At 28.6% G+C, this 22240-nt stretch overlaps 1 protein-coding gene across 2 annotated transcripts in view; it reads left to right on the forward strand.

Moving 5' to 3' along the window:
• Nucleotides 1-22240, forward strand: part of SK (small conductance calcium-activated potassium channel) — a 207627-nt gene that overhangs the window by 66787 nt on the left and 118600 nt on the right. The window contains exons 4-6 of one of the 2 annotated variants that reach the window (XM_089170796.1): nt 915-1522; nt 8353-8623; nt 16874-17074. In XM_089170796.1, coding sequence (XP_089026922.1) covers nt 1002-1522; nt 8353-8623; nt 16874-17074 — 993 coding nt within the window. In that variant the 5' untranslated portion in view covers nt 915-1001. The remainder of the gene's footprint in view (nt 1-914; nt 1523-8352; nt 8624-16873; nt 17075-22240) is intronic. The other variant, XM_089170797.1, reaches the window with a different exon arrangement.

The raw sequence follows: 22240 nt of genomic DNA on the forward strand, positions 1-22240 counted from the left end.
TGTTTAGAATCACATACAATTTTAAACAATTTTTCTCTGCGATGAACCATATTAAAAGCAAACATAAAAGCAAACTAACAGATGAAAGTTTAAAAGCTAAATTAATTCTAATATGTTCGAAGTAAATTTCAAATATGATTAACATAAAATTGTCAAAGAACATACAAGATCAAAAATTACATTGAATATGAACTGAACATTGAAATAAATAACAGTAATATTATTTTTGCAATACTATACGTGAGTATCTACATTTAAACGTATAAAATAAAAATTTATTATACAATAAAGTATCATTTTAATCATTTTACTCTCAAAAAGAAATATCTTTCATAAATGCAAATGCAAATTTTTAATTGAAACTAGAATCCGTACCATACACATTATTAAACATTGAAATATAACAAACAAATTAATTGAATTAATATATTTTGACTCAACCTTTAAATTATGGTTCTTATTTCAAATGAATTCTTAGATTTCCGTCCAAAAATTACATTGAACAAGTAATACATAATAGTAATATTAATTTTGCAATACTATACGTTAGTATTTACATTTAAACGAATATTATAAAAATTTACTACAATAGTTTATTTTATTTATCCTACATTAAAAAAGAAATATCTATCATGAATGAGAATACAAATTCTTATGGAAACTTCCAATAATTTCAAATGTGTTAATAAACATTGAAATTTAAATATATATTACCTAATATATATTTATATTATATAAACCAAACCAAATCAAATTAAAATGTTTTAAGCCCACTTATAAATTTTGTTTCTTACTTAAAATGAATTCTTAGATTTCCGAAAAGTTCCCAAGCCCTTATTAACAAAAACAAAAAAAGAAAAAACCAAATAAATAATAATTAAATTTTTACAAATGTGAATATTTATTTGTTACAGAAAATGGAGAAAAAATCGTGATCGGTGTTTACCATAAAAGAGAAGGGAGGCGAGAGAGAGAGAGAGGAGGAGAAGTGGAGAGGAGAAATGAACAACACAAACGGTAACGTAGGATCTCAGGAGGGCGGCAATGGGAACGATTATGGTGGTAGTAACGAAGAGACAGCCGCCCTTCTGAGTAGGGCACCACCCCCGCCGGTGGTGGTTGCCGCGGCGTCTCAGGGCAAGCCGGTGCTAACGCGACAGAATAGGGCAACATTTTTGGTTGCTTCACCGCAACTGTCAGTGTCTGGACTTGGCGGCTCCGAGGAGAGCGGCACCACCGAAGATCCGGCTACAAGATCGGTACCCGATATCGAATTACACTGTCGATTGGACGGTGAATTTCAACAACAACAACAACAACAACAACAGCAACAACAACAACAACAACAGCAACAGCAGCAACAACAGCAGCAGCTGCAACAACAGCAACAATTGCAACAAATCGTACCACCTACCATTTATAGATCAAGACAAGTGTCTCATCAGTATACTCGTTGCAGATGCGATCGAAGGGATTCTTTAGCGCCCTCCTCGGCCCTTCACTTGGCTCGCAGTGTTTCGAGGTGAGTTTACATTAGAATGTATGATACACGTTAAACTTGACTTCTTTCACGAATCTTGCCATATTAAATAATTATATTAAAAATATCAATTATTATATTAATTATAAAATATATAATTAATATTAAATTATATATAAAAATATTAAATATATAGAATTCATTTATTGTTAGTGTTCAAATATAATTCCTTTAAATATCTCAAAATTAAAGACACATGACTTAGATCACTTTTATAATTATGTGAGAACAATTAATAAATACTTTATTATAAAATATTACATTTTATAAGAAGAATTCAATACAGCCATCGATCAAAAATGTTTTTATTGGAAATTTATTTTCCTCCAACGACAAATGACGAAGAAATATATTTATGTTCGATATTAGTTATCGATCAAAGTAACATCATCGTAAAGATGCACTTATCGTTAACTACTTTTTTATATATATACATATACATATATATTATAATACACATTATAGTAAGTGGGTAGATTTTTAAAAAAATCAGCTATGTACTTATAGAAACTACGTATGCATTATATATCCTATTTCTTAGATTTACATTTAGTAGAATGCTATCTAAGGTTGAAAGGCGTAAAGTGGAGCAAAAAGGTAAATAAATTCGTTCCAATGAAGTTCTCTATTTTTGACGAAGATAGACACGTTCCCGCTGTCTTCGATCTAAAGTATAAAGTAGAAAACCTTTAGAAAGAAGGAAAATCGATCTACCTTAAGAATTTACGTCACGTGCAAGAATTTTAATGATATAATCTATTTCCTTTCAACTAAAATATAAATTAACATGAATGTAGAAAACAAAAAATATAAAATGAAATAATATAAAAAAGAATAGTAAGAGATATACAATATATATATATATATATATTTGACATAATTTATTAAAACAGAAAAGCTAGTTTTGTAAATTATAATACAATCGAAGTAGTATTTCGATTTAAAACTCGATTATAGACAGTTATTCTGTAAATCGATGATCCTTTGAATATTCCAAGTGGAAAATGTCAAATTAGTGTTAAACGTTGCTTCACGTCTCGACGATTTCTCCAATTCCCTCTTTCTCTTTGTTCATAGTAAATTTCGATGTATATATGTATATGTATAGTCAAAGGCACGTCTCTCATTTTCTTGATTATCTTGATTACAAGAATATATTTAATTACCCGAGAGTATAGCTCATCGAAACGTATAAATTACTGCATTTACGTATCTACATATTCCTATATTCATAGTTCTATTATAATAGAGATAGAATTCATCGTCATGGGACTCGACAATATAATTTTCGATATCGATCGATAATACAGAACACAAGGAATATTTTCATATATTTCTAATATAATATTATTTATTATTTGTTATTAATGAAATAATAAATAAACATCATCTATGATGTATTATTTATATGAAAGAATTATTAGATTATTAGATTATTTAAACCATATGTACATATAAATCTGTTCATTTGGAAACAAAAAATAAAAAATGAAAACATTCTTCCATTGAATAAAAAAAGAAAATTTATAACGATTCTCGTTAATGCAATCTTGCAAAAATTGAATTTATCGTAGCGAAGAAAAATTTCAATAAAACTTTTCAAAATACTTCAATGATCCAATTATATTTCTTCTCTCTCTCTCTCTCTCTCTCTCTCTTAAAAACTTCGATCTGTCGTAGTTGGAAATTTGTTAAACTTATTGCTAGTCGAGTTTAATTATTTCGATTTTAAAATATGCAATACGACGTAGAACACACATTTTGATAAGAGAATATGATAGGAAAATTATCATTTATCATTTCTATTTATATTTTTGTTTATTTCTTTTCTTGTTACCATAATCGTTTAAAATTAATTCGTCGCTGATAAATATCATTACAAAGAATAGAAACATAAAAATTTAGTTAAAAAAAAAAAAATAAAATAAAAAGAAGATAAATAAAACGATTAGCCCGACGAATTTCGAAAAATTAATTTGGAATATCGCGAATATACTTTTGACCGACAAAAAAAAAACTTTTAACTCACAATGTAATTCGTGATTTTAAATAATAAATATTTTCTGAATTTACTACGCGAGATAAAAATATTTAAAAAAAAAAAACTGTTGGCTGTATTCTCAAAATAATAATGTTAAAATGTGATTATAATTTATTGAAAAAGAAGAAACAAGGAGAAAAAAAAAGACCAATATATAAAAATAAAAAAGTTACCCAAAAAATGTCACAAATCTTCAATAAATTCAAATTGTATAAAGTTAAAGATGGAATAAAAAAAAAGGAAGAAAAAATAAAGAAAGAATGAAAAAAATTCTAGCAATTCATCTTCAAATGAAAATAAATTCATTTCTCGATATCTATAAAAAAAAAAAAAATATAATAAAAGTAAATTCGAAGAGATCTTTTAAAATAAGAAAGAGAGAGAAAAAAAAGAACTAAAAAAAAAGAAGAAGAAGATAAAAGGAATAAAAAGTATTGAAAGAAGAATAATTTGATCGGAATAGAATAGAAAATTCACTTGAACGAAATCAAACATGACAAATTGCATGGTAATAAGTGTCTTATAAAGATTTTGTATGAATGATAGTTCGACTCATCGACTCGAATGATGATGATGATGATGATGATGATGATGATGATACTAAAAGGAAAAATGGGTGGGAAACCCTGAATGAACGGATGAATTTCCTTCCTTTTCGATCGACGAGTATATTGTCTCGTTCGTTGATGGTTAAAGAGGTCAAAGGTCGTCTCACATAGGGATGATAGCATGTAATACTTATATACATGGTAGGTCCATTTCGTGGTGACGTTTCCCAAGAGAATATAAGGGGGGCAACAGGAAGGGGGGGGGGAGGAAACATAACGCCAGGATTTCGTGTCTTCAACGTTCCGACGTTTCTACGATGTCATTTGCTACAGAAGATTGACTTGGACTTTCGAGATTCTCTCTCACTCTCTCTCTCTCTCTCTCTCTCTCTCTCTCTCTCTCTCTCTCTCTTAGTTTCTATCATTCTTGTTCTATGTTTAGAGAACCTATGCTCTCTCGAACAGTTTGACGAGCTTCAAGTTAAATTACTAGACACAAAATTTATACAATGATGATCTTACCTTTAGATTATTTTATATTTTAATAATAAATTTCTTTGTAAGATAAATATGATCATAATTATAAAAATGGTCTAAGTAAAAATTGAAAGAAAAAATTAATTTATTAGAATTATTTCATATTATATTATTTTAAAGTAAATTAATTAAGTGTAATTTTCATGATATTGTCAAAAATAAATTTGTTATAAATAGGGTTTGTTATTACAATATTATATAGAATTAAATTTTCGTGTTCAAATGTAATTTTTTAAATAATATTTCGAAACCTAGATCACTTTCATAATTGTATGTATATATAATATACAATATAATACACAATTATATAAATAATAAATAAATGTAATTAGATTGGATTAATACGATTCTGTGAATTTGTTATCTACTTGTATATAAATTATGTACAAAATAGTGTTTATTTAATTATTAATGAAATGATTATTTTGTATTAATATTAAAACTACCACGAAGGGTCAGATGTTTTTTTTTTTTTTTTTAACTTTTTGATTATAATAGTATTATTATAATTAGGTTAAGAATATTCTTATTGCATAAATGATATTGTATATATATATATATATATATATATATATATATATATATAATATTTATTAATGTATTGCACATAATAAAGTATGTGTCATTTGATTGGTGGTAATAGAAATAAATATAAATGAAACATTGATAAATTTAATCTTAAACATTGTAATTTAAATAAATAGTAACTTTTTAGTTTGATTTAAAAGAAAAAAAAATGTTCGAGTAGAAATAATATGAGAAATATTTTATTTCCACATTAATCTAAGATGTATCTAATTTAATACGAGATAGAGATAGAGAGTGAAAGAGAAAGAGAGAGAAGAAGAAGATAAAAACGAACATAACGAGAATTCTAGCCACGTTCCTTTAACTTTTTCTTCAAGCGAATATAAGAATTTCATGGGACGGGGTGGATGGTTAAAAACAAAAAAGAAATATAAGATGAAAATAAAAAGAGAAGAAAAAAGAAGAAGAAGAAGAAGAAGAAGAAAAAGAGAGAGAGAAAAAAAGAGTAAAAAAGGTGAATAAAAGTTTATAAGCTGCGGTAAAAAGGAAAAACTTTGGAGAACGACAAGAATTTTCAACTTTCTTCGTTACGCGATAATATTTAACGATATCCCATGATACGCGAGAAGAAGAAAAAAGAAAGGGAACCAACTTAACCATAGAATGTCATCGAGCTTTAATTTCATTTTCATTTCCAGAATTTAAAATAAATAAAAGAAAAATAAAAAATACATAAATGTTATTACTTCGGAACATTTTATCTTATCTTTATTCTTCTTTCGATATAAAAATTGAACGATAGATAGAAAAAAAACAAAAACAAAAACAAAAAGAAATAGAAGAAAATTGTGTTTGTCGAGATTAAAGAAAAATCGAAGAAAAAAAAAGAAAATGAGAAATGAGAATCATGAAAGATTTCAATTTCCATATTTGAAATATCATAAGAACGAAATAAAGTCTATCGAATATAAACGTATAGAAAAGTAAAGATCGAAGGGTTTTAGGGCAATTTTTTCTTTCCTTTTTTTCGTTGATTTAATATACAATCGTTCCTGTGAATTATTCATAAGGTGTGAAGTACAAAGTAGATAATACTAGTAGAGTAGTATACTCAATAGCATCGAAATTGAGAATTTCTCAGAGCTGGGTATTTTCACGAGCGACGTCTGTCAAATTTCAACAAAAGATAATATTAAAATATTCGTAATACGTTTTGTTTCTTCAAATAATATGTAGAATTTCATAAATATGAGCAAAAGCATATAACTGTGTATACAGGTAATTATGTGTGTGTGATAATGGTCTAAGTCTGAAAATTATATTTTATAATAAAATATATATATATTTACAATATAAATTTATTTTCATGATTTATAAAAATATAGATATATAATTCTATAAATCATATTATAATTAGTTTTTTTAATTATTAATTTTATAATTTATAATTCTATAGTTTATTTTTTTATTTATTAATTTTATAATTTATAATTCTATAATTTAATTTTTTATTTATTAATTTTATAATTTATAATTTTATAATTTATAATTCTATAATTTATTTTCTTATTTATTAATTTTATAATTTATAATTTTATATATATTTATCGAATAAATCATAAAATTTATTTCAACAATATTTCATCTTTTTTTTTTCCTGTTACTTTCAATTAATCCACCGTCACAATTACCTGTACATAATTTACAAGGATATTTTAATTTTCAAATGTATTATTATCATTATTATTTATTATCTACAATTATAAAATGGTTGCAATTTGTTTGATTGACATGCGTTAACGTTGATAAACGACAAAGATTTGAAGATATCGAACGAGACGCATTTATTAGATCTTTTTTTATTCGCATATAAAGTTCGTGACATTTAAACCCGTAAAATAATAATGGTTCGTAACATTTTTGCGATAACATTGATCAGATCTTACTAAAAATAAAATTTAAAAAAAGAAAAGGAAAAAATACGAACGTGATAGTAGGTAAGGAGAGAAAGAGAGAGAAAGAGAAAGAGAGAGAGAGAGAGAGACAGAGTAAGATATTTGCATTCTTAGATATTCTCTTTAACTTCTCAACTTCTACCTTTTATTTAAATGGCTTCGTAATCTACGACGAATGGGTGACTCCCGATTTTACGTTGAAATATTAAACTTGATATATACAAACTAAAAAAAGGAAGACAAAATCTACAATCATAAAATGCAATTTGAAGAGATGAAAAAAATAAAAAAGAGAGACGCTAATCAATATATTCCATAAAAAAAATCAACAAAGATTTTATATACGATATTAAAATACAAAATATAAAAATGATATAATAAAAGATGCCAAAAACACAATGGAATATGGAGAAGAAAAATATTATTTAAATAAAAAAACATATATCATAAAAGAGATCAAAAAAAAAAATGTGAGAGAAATAGAGATAACGAGATATGGTTGTGGATAGGGAGGATTATCCGTTGGCAATTAACGAAAGGACCAATTAGCTCTAAAGCAAATATCGATTAGGATGGTCTTCCACAAGAACCATACTTATTAATCGTAGGAAGTATCTAAAAAGTTCTGAAAGTACTTTTTTAACGTTACGTTGTTCACGATTATCACTATAGATTTAAAAAAAAAAAAAAAGAATGATATCTCAGTGAAGTTTTTAATCAACTATAATATCACCTACACATCAAAGAATTTCTTTTGATTAAAGGACTACCTATTTCTCTTTCTTTCATACATCGAAACGAATCTTTTTTCGTTGGATTATCGGAAGAAATTGACGAAGTAATAATAGTAACGAAGTTGAAGTAATTATAGTCCTCTCTTCGTCTTCTTCATCTTACTTACTTAAAGACTTCGTCGGTCCATTATTATCGTAAATAATATCTCTAGTTCAAAGAAGAAGAAGAAGAAGAAGAGGTTCCCTATCGATCGTGTTTAAACAATGTAATCAGAGCCAATGATGGAACGATGCTTGTAATTAACAAACAAGTGTCATTCAGTTGACGATGACATATTTGATTCCTTAAAGATGACCTATCATTACGATTAAATTACCATTAGAATGTGATGTGAACTTTATCATTATTAAATCAAATAAATAATTTCAATTGAATACATTTTTATTTCATATGTGTTTGTTAAAACAGAGAAAGTGTGAAGAGTGGACATCATTGCTGTCCTTGCCAAGCACCACCACCACCAGTTTTGGTGACAACATCACCAAGTGCACGAATAATAAGGCAAAGTTCTCAACCCGAGGCGTCGGCCTGCTGTTGTTCCGGATGTTGTTGCAATTTACACGCTGGAATTGCACCAAGTGCTGCCTCTCTACGGCAACTACGCGAGCCAGGGGATGGAATAGCCGGCATTGCTGCAGATTCTTTGAGAATCAATGGCGGGATACGACAATTCCGGCAGGTAAGACATACGTAATGCAATTATTCTGCATTTTGACAATTTTTTTTTTTTTTTGATATTTTATATCACCCACCACTATATTCTCACCATTTGTCATCAATCACCGATCACCATCCATCACCAACGTCTTGACCAATTACGAAAATGAGTTATTAGTGTACTCTAATTTTATTTTTTAAATAAAAACACAATGAAGATTCAGATCATTTATCTCATCCCCCTACATAATAATCATCGTCATTATCATCATCATTATCAATATTATCATTATCATGATAATTGTAACCCTTCTTTTGTAAAATATTAATCATTATTATTATTCTTGATGTCGTCGTTGTCTTATTCTCTTCGTAATCGTCATTGTCGTTGTGTTGTTGTTACTTTTTTCTCAATGTATTTGCTCGATATATTTCGTTTTGGAAAATCAATTTTGATCCAGAGCAACGAGTATCGAGAGTTTTTCTCTCTTTAATGTCTTCCCCATTTGTGTTCATTATCCTTATCTGTAATCGACATAACAAATTCCTACAATTTCAACCCCAATCTCTACTTTTTCTCTATGTGTTTTCCAAATATTTCGTGTGTTTATTGTTCATCTTTGTCTTCTTAACGAATATCTAATACGTTCGATCACGATTACGTTAAAAAAGAAAAAAAAAACAAATATTTGACATAATTATTTAAAAAAGGAAATATGAAAAGGGGTGAAATAAATCGAAACAGGATTTGAAAAAGAGAAGCAGGATAAATCGTAACAGAAAAGGATTCTACTTCATTTTGTAAGTTTACCGACGAAGGAAAAATTTGGCTTTCATATCCAACGTGGGATTAAAATTACCCTTAGCTTCAAAATCGTTCCCTTATCCTTAGAGTTTCTTTTTTCTATAGCACGCCATCTAACGGAGGGTAGTAAAGTTAGGATGGAAAAAGTAAAAACGAAAAAATAGGAAATGATTGTACCGACCGAGATCGTTTTCAAAATTGTTCGATACGCGGAGCGACTCTATAATAATTAAATATTTACACAAATATTCATTTTTTAAATAAAATAACAAAATTAATTAATAAATTAAAATCTACTTGACGCAAAGCTTTGGTAGAATTTAATCTAGCTAAAGTAGATGGCACTGGATGTGTATGTGTGTATATGTGAATTTTATCGAAGTCCCCGTCGCGAACATATTCCAGAAAAAAAAAATAATAATTTCACCATCCTTCTCTCTCTTATGTTAATTCAAAGTAGAAAGAGAAAACACACACTTTTATACACGAGTGAAATAGATACACGATAAATCGTACAAGTAGTAGAAACGTATAAATATGCCATACACTCGATCAGAAGCTTAAGATAATTGTGTTCACGTATGTTTTCATTTCTAATTTTTATTCTGTAAAACAAACCCTTTAAGGAAACTTTAAAAGAAAATGAGAACGAAAAAGGGGATATTTAAAATAATTATTTAAAAATATATATGTATCTAATTTGTTCAAAAATATACTTAATTATTTAATATTGTCAATGTTCATTGTCAAATGACTAAAACCAGAATTAAACGAGTAAAATAAAAGAAAGAAAAGTCGAAAGAAACAATAGGAGGAATAATAAACTGGAATAGAAAAAAAGAAGGGGATGAAGAAGTTCTTGCAACATTGTTAGTTTAATTATCTTTTCTGGACGTGTTGAGGCCACCTAGGCGGTATCGTAACCAGAATAAGAGTGGAACGAAGAATAGGAAGAGAAAGATGAGGATAAAGAGGAGGAGGAGGAAGGGGTGGAAAAGGAAAGGGACAGAGAAGGAAGGGAGGAAAAGAGCATCCTGTCGTTTGGCTGACTGCCAACGTACTATAATCAAGCTTCACTCTCCACCATCCTCCTCCTCATCCTTCTGTCCACCCCCTTCACCACTATACCCCTCTTCAACCCTTATCCTCGAGTATGTCATGCATAGAATAGAGATTCGTGCTAAAACGTATCGGGCTGTCTCTACACCCCTTTTCTGTCAACCCCCCCCTGTGTTCTCCTCGTACCCCTTCTTCCCTCCTGCCACCCCTTTTAACCCACCTTCATTCGGTCGCAAGCTCGCTTGCTGGGCTTTTCAACAATTTTTCGCTTACTTTATTTTTAATGTTTATTTTATTTGATTTTATTTTTTTAGTTTGTTTTATTTTATTTTGGTTTTGTTTTATTTTTCGTTATATTTGTATTAATTTGTTTTTTTTTTATTTTATTTTATTTTATTTTATTTTCACGTAAAAGTAACTCACCAGTGTGATTTTCAAATCCGACCATGATAAAAAAATAAAATAAAATAAAATAATGAAAAATAAAAAGTAGAAACCTTTAAAAAATGTTAGGAATTAATTTTATTTGAAAAACAGAACGCGTGGGTCAAATTGTATCGCATGTAAAGTTTCTTCAATACGAAACTAAATTCTTTTCACGCGATCACATTTTTTTGGCAATACGTTTTTTTTTTCTATTCTCTTCGTTTTGTCCCATTTTTCTTATTCATTTTTTTTTTCTAATTAGCAGCAAGCGGTTTAATTTGCGCGAAAATTAAATTAAAAAGATACATATATATTTTTACAGTAGTAAAAATGTATTACAACCACACACACAGGGTGTGTTATTGCGATAAGATTTTATTCGATTTGATACGTACGAATGAAAGTGATAATCGAAAAAAAAAAGCAAGCGAAATTAATCGTTAAAAATCGGTTTAAATTAAAGGACTCATTAAAAAGCCAAAATAAAGTTTAATAATAATTGTTAATTATTTGCCGTTATTTATTCAATCAAATCAAATTTTACTTCTCTGTTCACAAAAAAAAAATTAAATAAAAAAATACTTTAGATAACCAATAAAAGAAAAAATTAAATATTTAATTTTTAACAATTTCTAATATTACCCTTTGAAAATTAATAAAAATAAATTTGCAAAAAAGAAATGATTACTTTTTCGTTGAAAAAAAAAACAAAAAATAAAAAAATAATTTCGATATAAAAAAACAAAAAAAGAAAGAAAAGTAACGGGACGAAAAGGTAACGGGAAAGAAAATGAAAAATTGCTAAAAAGGGAAAAAATAATTAAGGACAGAGCGAAATAATCTCCGGGAGTTAGGAGAGCTTAATGAACGGAAAAGAAAATTGCTAGGAAATGTTTCAGAATACTTTGTGAGAAAAAAAGTACTGACTGGTTAGCTACCTACCTACCTACCATCACTAACCATTACTGACACTACTACTACTACTACTATTATAACTACTACCACTCTTCATAGTAATTCCAATCAATTATCACGTCTCCGACGGTGCAGGGTAATCCCAGAACGAGATAATCGTCGGATTATGCAGGACCGTGCACCACTTTCTCCAAGACTTCTTCTATCTCATTTCTTTTTATATTTTTTCATTTCTTACCTTTTCTTTTCTCTTTTATACGTATTTTCTTCTTCTTCTTCTTCTTCTTTTTTTTATTTCTTCGAGTATGATAATAACTACTTTTTCTCATCTGCTTATTATTGTTGAATCTATTTGAGTATCTTTCATTTTATTCATTTCTTGTTTTTTTAAATTTTTTTTTTATTTCTATTTTTTCAACTTATTTCTCGCTTTAACGATTATAATATAATAATTATTATTAATTAACTTCTCCTTTAGACACTCGAATAATTTCATTTAAATGACGAAAAAGATGTTGAAAAATTGCATATTATTTGAAAAATCATCTATTCATAAAATTTCATTTTCTATGATTGCAATTACGATGAATGAAGGAATTTATATTTATTATTTAATTAATTTCTTCTTTAGACACTCGAATAATTTCATTTAATGATATTCCTAAAAGAAGATGTTGAAAGATTGTATATACTTTTGAAATCATTTATTCATAAAATATTAGTTCATTTTCTATGATTGCAATAATTACTATGAATGAATAAATTTATATTTATTATTTAATTAAGTTCCATTTAAAAATTCGAATATTATGTCATTGAAATGATGAAAAAAGATGTTGAAAAATTGTATATACTTGAAAAATCATCTATTCATAAAAAATATAAGGATCATTTTGAATAGGATGGATGAATCATCGTTGGCTGCTAGTACTCATATCTCACTCGATGATATCTAATGCGAATGCAAATGCATTTCTCGTATCTTCATTCGTGCAATTTATCACGCGTTTTAAGCTCTTTGTCAACTAAAAATTTTATATATATATATATATACATATATTTATATATCTATATATAAAATTATATGTGTATAAAATATATCGATTTCCACTATTTTCGTTACATAACATTTTTACTCGGACGAACGAACAGTATAGATGTTCCGTTGCTATCCAAACGAAATATACACATTTCGATATGGAACGAAAAAGATACGTTATTCCGACACGTTGAATATGTAAAAGGTATTTCTCACCTGGATCTCCTCTCCTCTACCTCTTCTTGTTTCTTTAAAAACCTCTTAAAAGATTCTATACAACACCCTCTTTTTTTTTTATTTGATAGTAAAAATGAACACGTTTATTTTTCTCCCCATATTTTTCTTCTTCAAATATACTAAAATATAAAATATAAAATATAATAAAATAAAAGTATATAAATAAAAATAAAATTTATCTACAATAGTAAAGAAGAAAACTTAATCAAAAATTTCATTAAGTAAAAATTAAACACAGTTGCTTCTTCGAAATAATTAATTACTATATTAAATTAGTAATATATTATATTTTAATTTAATTACACAAATTATTTATTATAATTATTATTTATATAATTATTATTATATTTTAATAATATAATTTATAAATTTATATAATTATTTACATATATATAATAATTAATTACTAAATATATATAGTAATTAATTATTATAAATTAATATTTAAATATTTAATATAATTGAATATAATGTAAAATAATATAAAATAATATAAAATAATAATAAAATTATACATAAAAAAAATATAAATTTAATAATAATATAATATAAAATATTTATATAAACAATTTTTGTGATAAATGATATATATATATATAAATTTAAATGTAATTTTAAACTAATGTAAATTATACTCTTTTCTTTTATTTTATTTTTTTTTTTGTTTTCCATCTTAGTTTCCCATCTATTTTCTTTTCTATCTTGGTTTTGATCGTATGCGAATCGTAAAGAGCTTTCATCGAGATCCAACGGTGAGGTTTCTGTTCAAGAATAAGCCAAGGAGCTTTTCTACGGCACGATTTTACTCGGCTCTATCGTTCTCTCGATAGAATAGAAGAAAAGCACGAAATGACTTTTTCTATTCTTTTGCCTCTCCTTTCCCTTCTCCTCCTTTACTCTCACCCGCCGAATCTATCTCGAATTTAGTGGCTATTAACGTCCTATGAAACGTCGCTCCGCGTTCGCAAATCTCTTTTCTTTCTCTCTCTCTCTCTCTCTCTCTCTCTATTTCTCTCTATCCATCACTATCACTTTTTCTTTTTAACTTCTCTCTTTCTGTCTCTTTTTTTTCTTCTTCTTCTTTTTCTTCTTCTTCATCATTTAAACTATAACGACAACCTTTGCAACTTATCGAAAAGGTAAAGTAACTTTTCGATTTATTTCAATTTTCTTGAACATGTTGAACGAAATTAAAATAAAATTACTCATTCGAAGTTAATGAGTTGTTTGGAAAGTAAATTTTTGTTTTGTTAGATGATAATGAAAATAAATGAGATAAATAAATGAGATTTTTGTTGTTTTGTTTTTTTTTCCAATCTAATCGTAAGACGTTTTAAATGATCGTCAATTATTGTTAAATTTGATTCATTTCATTGTTCAATTGTTTCTCATTTGATTATACGAACATTAGCATTCAACGAGTACCTTCATTTTATTCTCATCTTCTTCAATTGAACGACCTAAACGTGATAACATTACTATTTCAATCGAAATTTTGGTAATTCATTTTCTTCTCTCTTTCATTTAACATACTCTTTTTTTTTTTCATAGACGGAACATAATTTTATTCAAACAATTGAACAAAAATATTCAATCCATTTGAATTATATATAAAAGTAAATCAACCTATACCCATACGTTAAGTAATCAACTACACGAGTAGTAATTTTTGAAACAAATACCAACAAATAATAAACATAACAAAAAAGAAAAAATTACAAAGTTGATTAACACAATTTTTCCACCATAAAATTGTTTCGTGAAAATAAATAGGTTTTACGAATGAAGCGCGAAGAAAAAACTTCTATTATTTTTCCCCTACATTACTTCGAAAGTAAAAAAAAAAAACAAAAAAAAAGGGTTTCTAAAAGATCGATCGATTAATCGAGAGATAGAGACAGAGAGAGAGAGAAAGGAAAATAAAAAAAAAGGAGGAAAATAAAGTACAAAATGCTTTCACGTTAACTTTTACGACAAGCTACTACTACTCTTTCGTTCTACCATCTTACCTCATCTTTTTTTTTTAAATTTTATTTTCCTTCTTTTGTTTTTTAAATGAAATTGAACGAGAGAAACTCCGTTTCACAAGATTCTTTGAAAATCGATCGATCGAAAAGGAATCGTAGCGAGTTCGTTGATTCATAGTTAAGCTAATAGTACCAGTATAAACCCGCCCCCCCCCTTTCTATCAACCCCCTACATTTACGTTGAAACTCGTTTCGTTGAATTCTCAAAAGCTGAATTCGCGATAATCGTGAGTTTAGAATTCATTTAAACGTTCTTTCTTCTTCTTTGTTAGTTTCCTATCGCCAATAGTAGTATCATTTGCTTATCTATTTATCTATCTATTTATCTATATATCTACCCCTTTCTCTCATTTGCTTAGATCTTCTTTATCTTCTAACAATCCATAGAAATCTAAATCTTCAAAAAGAAAATAGAAGAAAAAACATAATTAAATTCTGGAAGACATCCCAAGTATAGTAATCGATTATTTTTATCGACGAAATATCGCTTCTCTCATCGAAGTCAGTCGATCACTATCCCCCACTCACCCCCTTATCTTCTTCTTCTATTATCTCTTTATCTCTCTCACTCATTCTAATTACAAATTTGTTCTTTTCTTTTACTTTGTTTTCTTTTACAAATAAACAAGATTTTCATTTTTACAGATCAAAAATATTTATAGTATAGTTTAGTTCTACATATATAGTAACACACATCCAACGTAGAATAATCTAATTTAATTTAGATAATTGAAAATGTTTAGTATATCACGATCAGAGAGAGTTTTCAAAGAGTTCAAGAAAGAAATGAAAATTTAATGTTTAATATAATATAAGCATTAGAAAATTAGAGAGAAATAAAATCAAACAAAATGTGTTCTCATCCTTTTAATCAGTTAACTGAGTTTGACGAGTATACCTGTCATAAAGAAGTGGCAGAATTTTGTGTCATGACTACTATACTCGTCATACGTTAAAAGTAATGACCATTGGCTATTTAAATTGTAATTTTTATAAAAAAAAAAAAAAACGAAACATAATCTCAAATTATAAGATTAGTAAGAAGAAGAAATTGAAGATTTGTAAATCATTAGAGTCCATTTTATCTTCATATATTATCAATTATAACCTCAAAACTCTTCATTAGTCGATTTTAGCGACACAGCGGTATTTACTTTCAAAATGAAGACGTCACAAATTTAACTGGTTAAATCTCCATTTTATGGGTTGAATATATGAAATTTTGAATATCTTCTTTCAAACATATCCAATATTACCAAAAAAAGGTCGTATTCATTTTATTATATCTAGTTACTTTTGAAGTTAACAAGCACAGGAGTTGTTTTGTGTTTTACCAAAGGGGTCATCCATCCATATTAATAATCGTGCCCACGTTTGTTTGAACTACTTTAATGATCTGACGAGAACGTAGATAAGTATATTGACTAATTGCAAAATCAAACAAAATATTCTCTCTCTATTTCTCTTGCTTTGAAACATTAAATTTTTCTATTCTATCTTACCTCATTGCCAATCCATTCTTCGTCAGTCTGATCTATTTGCACCTGTTTGCACTCTCGTCTACCCTTTTCTCTCTTTCTCCATTTCACACGTGTTTCACACCATAAATAAACATATCTCTTTCTCTCTCTCTCTCTCTCTCTTTCTCTTTCTCTCTCGCTCTTTCTCTCTATCTCTATCTCTCTCTATCTCACACATATACACATCCACATACTCTCGTTCTTAACTTATACCAATATAACAACGTGTTAAAAACACGCCCAGTTTCCCTGGTGGTGCAAATCGTCATCGTCATCGATGGCGACAACGCCTCCACCGCCAACGGCTACGATGCCCGCTTCCGGTTCTGGTTCCGGTACTCAGGGCGTCGTACTCTGTCCACGTACGCTGTCTCAGGTTCGAAGATCACGACTAAGAAGAGCCCTCACCGAGGCTACCGCAGAGACCGTCAGCTACGTCAAGACGGTGGGGAAGATTTTACTTTTGATAAGCCAAATTTACACCTATATATTATACGCTTTAATACATAAACACACACATACACACATACGTACAATATATACTTATGTATATATTATTTTTGGCGTTAAATATTACATGCGTTTTGTGAATAATGTGGATGCACGATTTGCTTCAACGAAAATTAGGTCAGGTGTATTAAACGTTCGAAATCGAGATGTTTTGAAAAAGCAGGGTGTTTTTATTTAATACGTTTTAATATACGAGATATTTTTGAAAGTAATTCTCGAAGTATATTATGTTACGAATTACTTTTTTTTTTTTTTTTTTCATTGAGAGAACGTTGTTTTTATTATATCCCGTGTAAATCCCTGTTTTACGAGTAACACCTACCATAAAATGAAAATTGGTAGGATATTAATAGTCTAGGATCAATATATCATTGAATTATATGGATTATATCTTTAATCGCTTGGAAACAATAAATTGACATATATATAACTAATTATTATTAGAACATAATTTATCAGTCGTTGTTCAAATTGAACAATTTTGTGTTTTCGAAAGATAATGAAATTAAAATGAATAAATAATATTAATTAATAACGATAAAGTATCTCGTATATATAAATATGTGTGTTTCGATATTTTTTTTTCTAATCACCCTGTTTTTCAATATCAACGGTTTTTAGCGTCGTAATATACCCCGTAGCACTTAATCGTGCATACTGAGACACGTTCTCTCGTCTACGTAGCTATCGCAACTAGCTTATAGAACACGCCTTTCACCAATACCACTGCTGCATCCACACCATCACCACCACCACCACCATTAATACTACCACACCATGCCATGATCTTATTATCGTTAGGTCCTACCAACCCTGACCTGCATTCTCCAATGATATCCGATGTACATATGTATATATTGTATATACATATATATATATTTATTTGCGGGTGTGTGTATTTTTATACATAGATATAATAATACACACAAATACGCGTATACGATACGTCGATAAATTTATCCAAGATGAATCTGTCTCTGTGTGATGGCATAGATTTTTTTCCAATCATTTTAGTTAACTAATTTTATTCTAAATATATGTATTTTATATTTCTTCCTGTTTTACGAGTAATTAGTGTCGTTAGAAACTATTAGAAACATTATTGACGATCGATATGGTTCGATGAACGCGACTAAGTATATATGAAAGTTTCTATACTCAAGTTAGTGAATATTGACTAATATCAGAACAGAAACTATGCGTTCCCTGGAGCAAAACTACTTTATCGGACAAAGATCAAACGGTTTGTCATGGCAAATATAGTAATACGTTATTCGTACAAATCTTGAAACGTTTACAATAACTGCTTTTCGAATTGTTTCAACTTGTCAGTCTAAAAATGATTTAGGTATTACGACAAAATTAAAAATTGTTCTACGGTAAATTCTGTAAATTAACAGAATGATCAAAAATAATCTCTTTTTATGATACAATTTTTTTTTACGTTTATTTACAGATTATCTCAGAAGGTAAGCTAAACAAATTTTTAACTAGACTTCAAATTTATGTTTAATACAATTCGTGTATTTGAAATAATTTGCAAATAAATCATCCAACATACGCGAAAATGATATAAAATTAATTAACACACCGTTTATTATTTCGAAAGAAAATTAACGTACGTGAACGAATTGCAATTAAAATTAAAAAAAATAAATAAATAAAAAAAAATGTAGTTTTAGGTTTTTTATTTTTAACTTCGTTCTAGCTAAGAAGACGATGCTTCATGCTACAGGTAAACGTATATATACGATAGCAAATTTAATCCCCCACCCACCTTCTTGCAAGTAGTATATCAGGGCACGTGTTTGATCTCCCTTAGAAAGAGAGTACTCTCAATCACAGACCCCCTTACCACCCCACACATACCCTTTTCTAACCTCGTACTTTTCGATAGACACTTGGAAAAAAAGCAAAAAAAAAAAAAGAAACTGAACGCACCTGTAGTTGAGAGAATCCACGTGCACGAAGTTAACGTCACACAGAGCACGATTTTCCAATATCACACGTACTATCAACACGTGAGAGAGTAGCCATCACACATTTAGATACACCACGTATACGTGTGTATACGTATGAGAAAAATACGTCCATGTGAGTATGGACGTGAGAAATCTCCACTTTAATACTACTCGTTTTTATATCGGAAAATCGATATTAAATATCGAACGTCACCATTGGACCGGACCGGTCTGTCCTTCTGTCTTTTTTTTTCTTTTTTTTTCTTTTTTTTTCCATCAGTAACTTTTCACGATGAAAAACGTAAATGAAAGCTAACGAAACTCGATGTTTGTAAACTTTGAATTATGTCAAATCAAATAGAAATTCGTAAAAAGTTATTGCGAATCGTGTGATATAAAATATATTTGTCTTCTTAACATCTTAGGTTAGGCATTGCTGAATGTTGCAGTGAAGTTCAACGAGAATTACGTGTAAACGATGAAACTATGATGTTTCATGATTAAATTATAATTTTTCTTTAAAATTTATTCCACATACTTTAACTTTAACAATGTACTGTAATAATTAATAATAAAAATAAAGAATAATCTATTTTAATAGAGGTTATCCGCGAAAGCCACTATAGTGGCGCGTTGTATAGGAAGATAGCGTACATGAAAACCACTAAGGTGGTGCTTCGTACTGGAAAATGGCATCTATGAAAGCCACTATAGTGACACGTAGTGCTTGAAAGGTTAAAAAAGCGAACAAAAATATGTAAAACTAACGCTAGAAAGAGAATAAAAGCGTAAAATAAGTTTTTTTTATAAGTTGGTAGTAAAGTGAGGTTTCTAACAAGAAAAATCTCGCGTGTATACTTGTGAAAATTCGAATGATGGAAGAGACGAACGACGACTATAGTGTCGTGGATGCCAGTTTAGAAGAGAGAGGATGTTTTCAACAAGACAACGAGAGAACTAGGACGAGATTAGATAGCTAGTCTAAGATTAATTGTATGATATTATTGTCTTTGAACAATGGCTTTGAGAATTTCAAGTATTTTGAGAGGAAATGATATAAGAGTAAGAGAGAGAGAGAGAGAGAGAGAAATAGAGAGATACACTTTCGGTCGAATGTCAGAACTATTGTGTTTAGAAGTGTCCGAGAGGTATGATGATAACTATTCTCTAACTCACTTTATGAAAGAACCACACAAAAAAAGCAGAAACAAATATAAAAAGTATAATAACAACAAGAAGAAACTTCATTAGTCATATTTTTAATTATCCTTTAGAATTGTATCATGAAGTATTACGAAGGAAATAAAAAGATCAGGGTCACAATAGAAATGAAATAATAAATAAACAAAAGAGAAAAGTAAAAGAAACAAAACAATAAGATTAACCTTGGTGAATCAAGGTATAGATAAGGGTTAAGATTAGAAATAAGAAAATGTTACCTAGCAAGAACGAGATTGATGTGTATACATAGCAAACGTCTAACCAATGAGGAAACAGGACTAAAGATGAACTCTGAGAATTGGGGATGTGCATTGTTGCATTGACTCGTTGACGAAAGAAAAGTAAAAAGGTGGAAGGTTGAAGAAACATATGTGTATGTGTGTATGTGTATGTATGTATGTATGTGTGTATAGAACATAAATGGTGACCTCACTAATTCCACGTTTCTTTATTTGGCAGCATCGTGGGTGGTGACACAGAAAAATCTAACCAAGACTACAACTACTACTACTACTACTACTACTACTATTACAAACTACTACTATTGCTATTGCTATTGTTGTTTTTGCTCCTATTGCATTCGTTCTTTTCCTTTCCTTTCCGTTCCTTTCCTTTTCTTTTTCTTTTTTTTTTCTATTATTTTTTGTCTTTCCATCGTTCCTTTCTATTACATCTTTTGGCTTCGAACCATCATCTTCTTCATTTTTTTCATCGTAAACCCTGTACGTTTTTACCCTACGAGTTTATCATCTCGAGAACGATGTCAAGAAATTTGTGTATGTATGTATGTGTGTGTGGTGAAGTTTTATCGGGCTATAGTATGTGAATATTCAAAAACGTATTGAGAATAAAGAGAACAACGACTAGTGACATACAACGAGGACAATGGGAACTTTTCGAATTAAAATAGCTTTTTTTTAAATTCTTTTTTATTAATTTTCAATGTTTTAATAAAATAAATATAAAAAAAAAGGAGGAATAATTATTTTCACGTATGAAACTTGTCAATTATTTAGACATGACAAAATTACGATTTCTTTGTACGATCGATCAAACGTGGTCAAACGAAATATTCACGAATTGTCAGAACGTATTGTAAAAAAGAAACCAACTGATATTATTTACCATAGGAAAAACGAAAGGACGAATAAAAATTGTCAATCAAATATATATTTCAAATCTAGAAAAGAAACGACAGTTTTGTGTGTTTTTTTTTCCTGATAAACGGTAAAAACACAACATATTTTGATCGAACATAATGGAAAATGACAATCACACGTGTGATACTCTTCGTTTTTACGATTGATCGATTTTTATAAATAAAAAAACAAAAAAAAACAAAACAGAAAAAACGTTCGATAATTTGTTTTTCATCCTTTTTTTTTTAGAAAAATAGGAAAGGAAAAAAAGGAATGGGATAAAATATATCATTGTCCGTTACTTCCGTCCTTCTAGGAAAGTCTTTTAACATTCGTCTCGGTCAAGCTGCTTATTCTACTGGTGGTAAAGAAAACGAGAATGCTTTTCTATACCGCGGAAAAGTAAACGTTTCCGATAACATAAGTACGGACACGTGAAGTAAATCGGTCTATCCATCTAGCTTTTCAAGATGTCCGAGAATATACGTTTTGAAAATCGTTGTTCCGTGGTAATCGTGAACAGGATAAAAGATGGATCCAAATTTCTAAAAAAAGTATCAACGAGACGTGCATATCATTTTTATTATATCTGCTGCATATTTATTTTCTATCATATGTTTGTGCGATATATTTTATATAATAATACTAGGATGCTCCGGTTCACACGTTGGTGTGGCTTTGTTATAAAAAAAAAGGTTTATTTAATATAATTTTATACTACTTAATGAAATCAAATTAATATTCACTAATAATTTCTGGGAATTCAAACTTGGCATAAAA

This window comes from Polistes dominula, unplaced genomic scaffold (genome assembly GCF_049000335.1).
Source record: "Polistes dominula isolate Pdom_NZ unplaced genomic scaffold, Pdom_raw_medaka contig_79, whole genome shotgun sequence".
Classification (NCBI taxonomy): domain Eukaryota; kingdom Metazoa; phylum Arthropoda; class Insecta; order Hymenoptera; family Vespidae; genus Polistes; species Polistes dominula.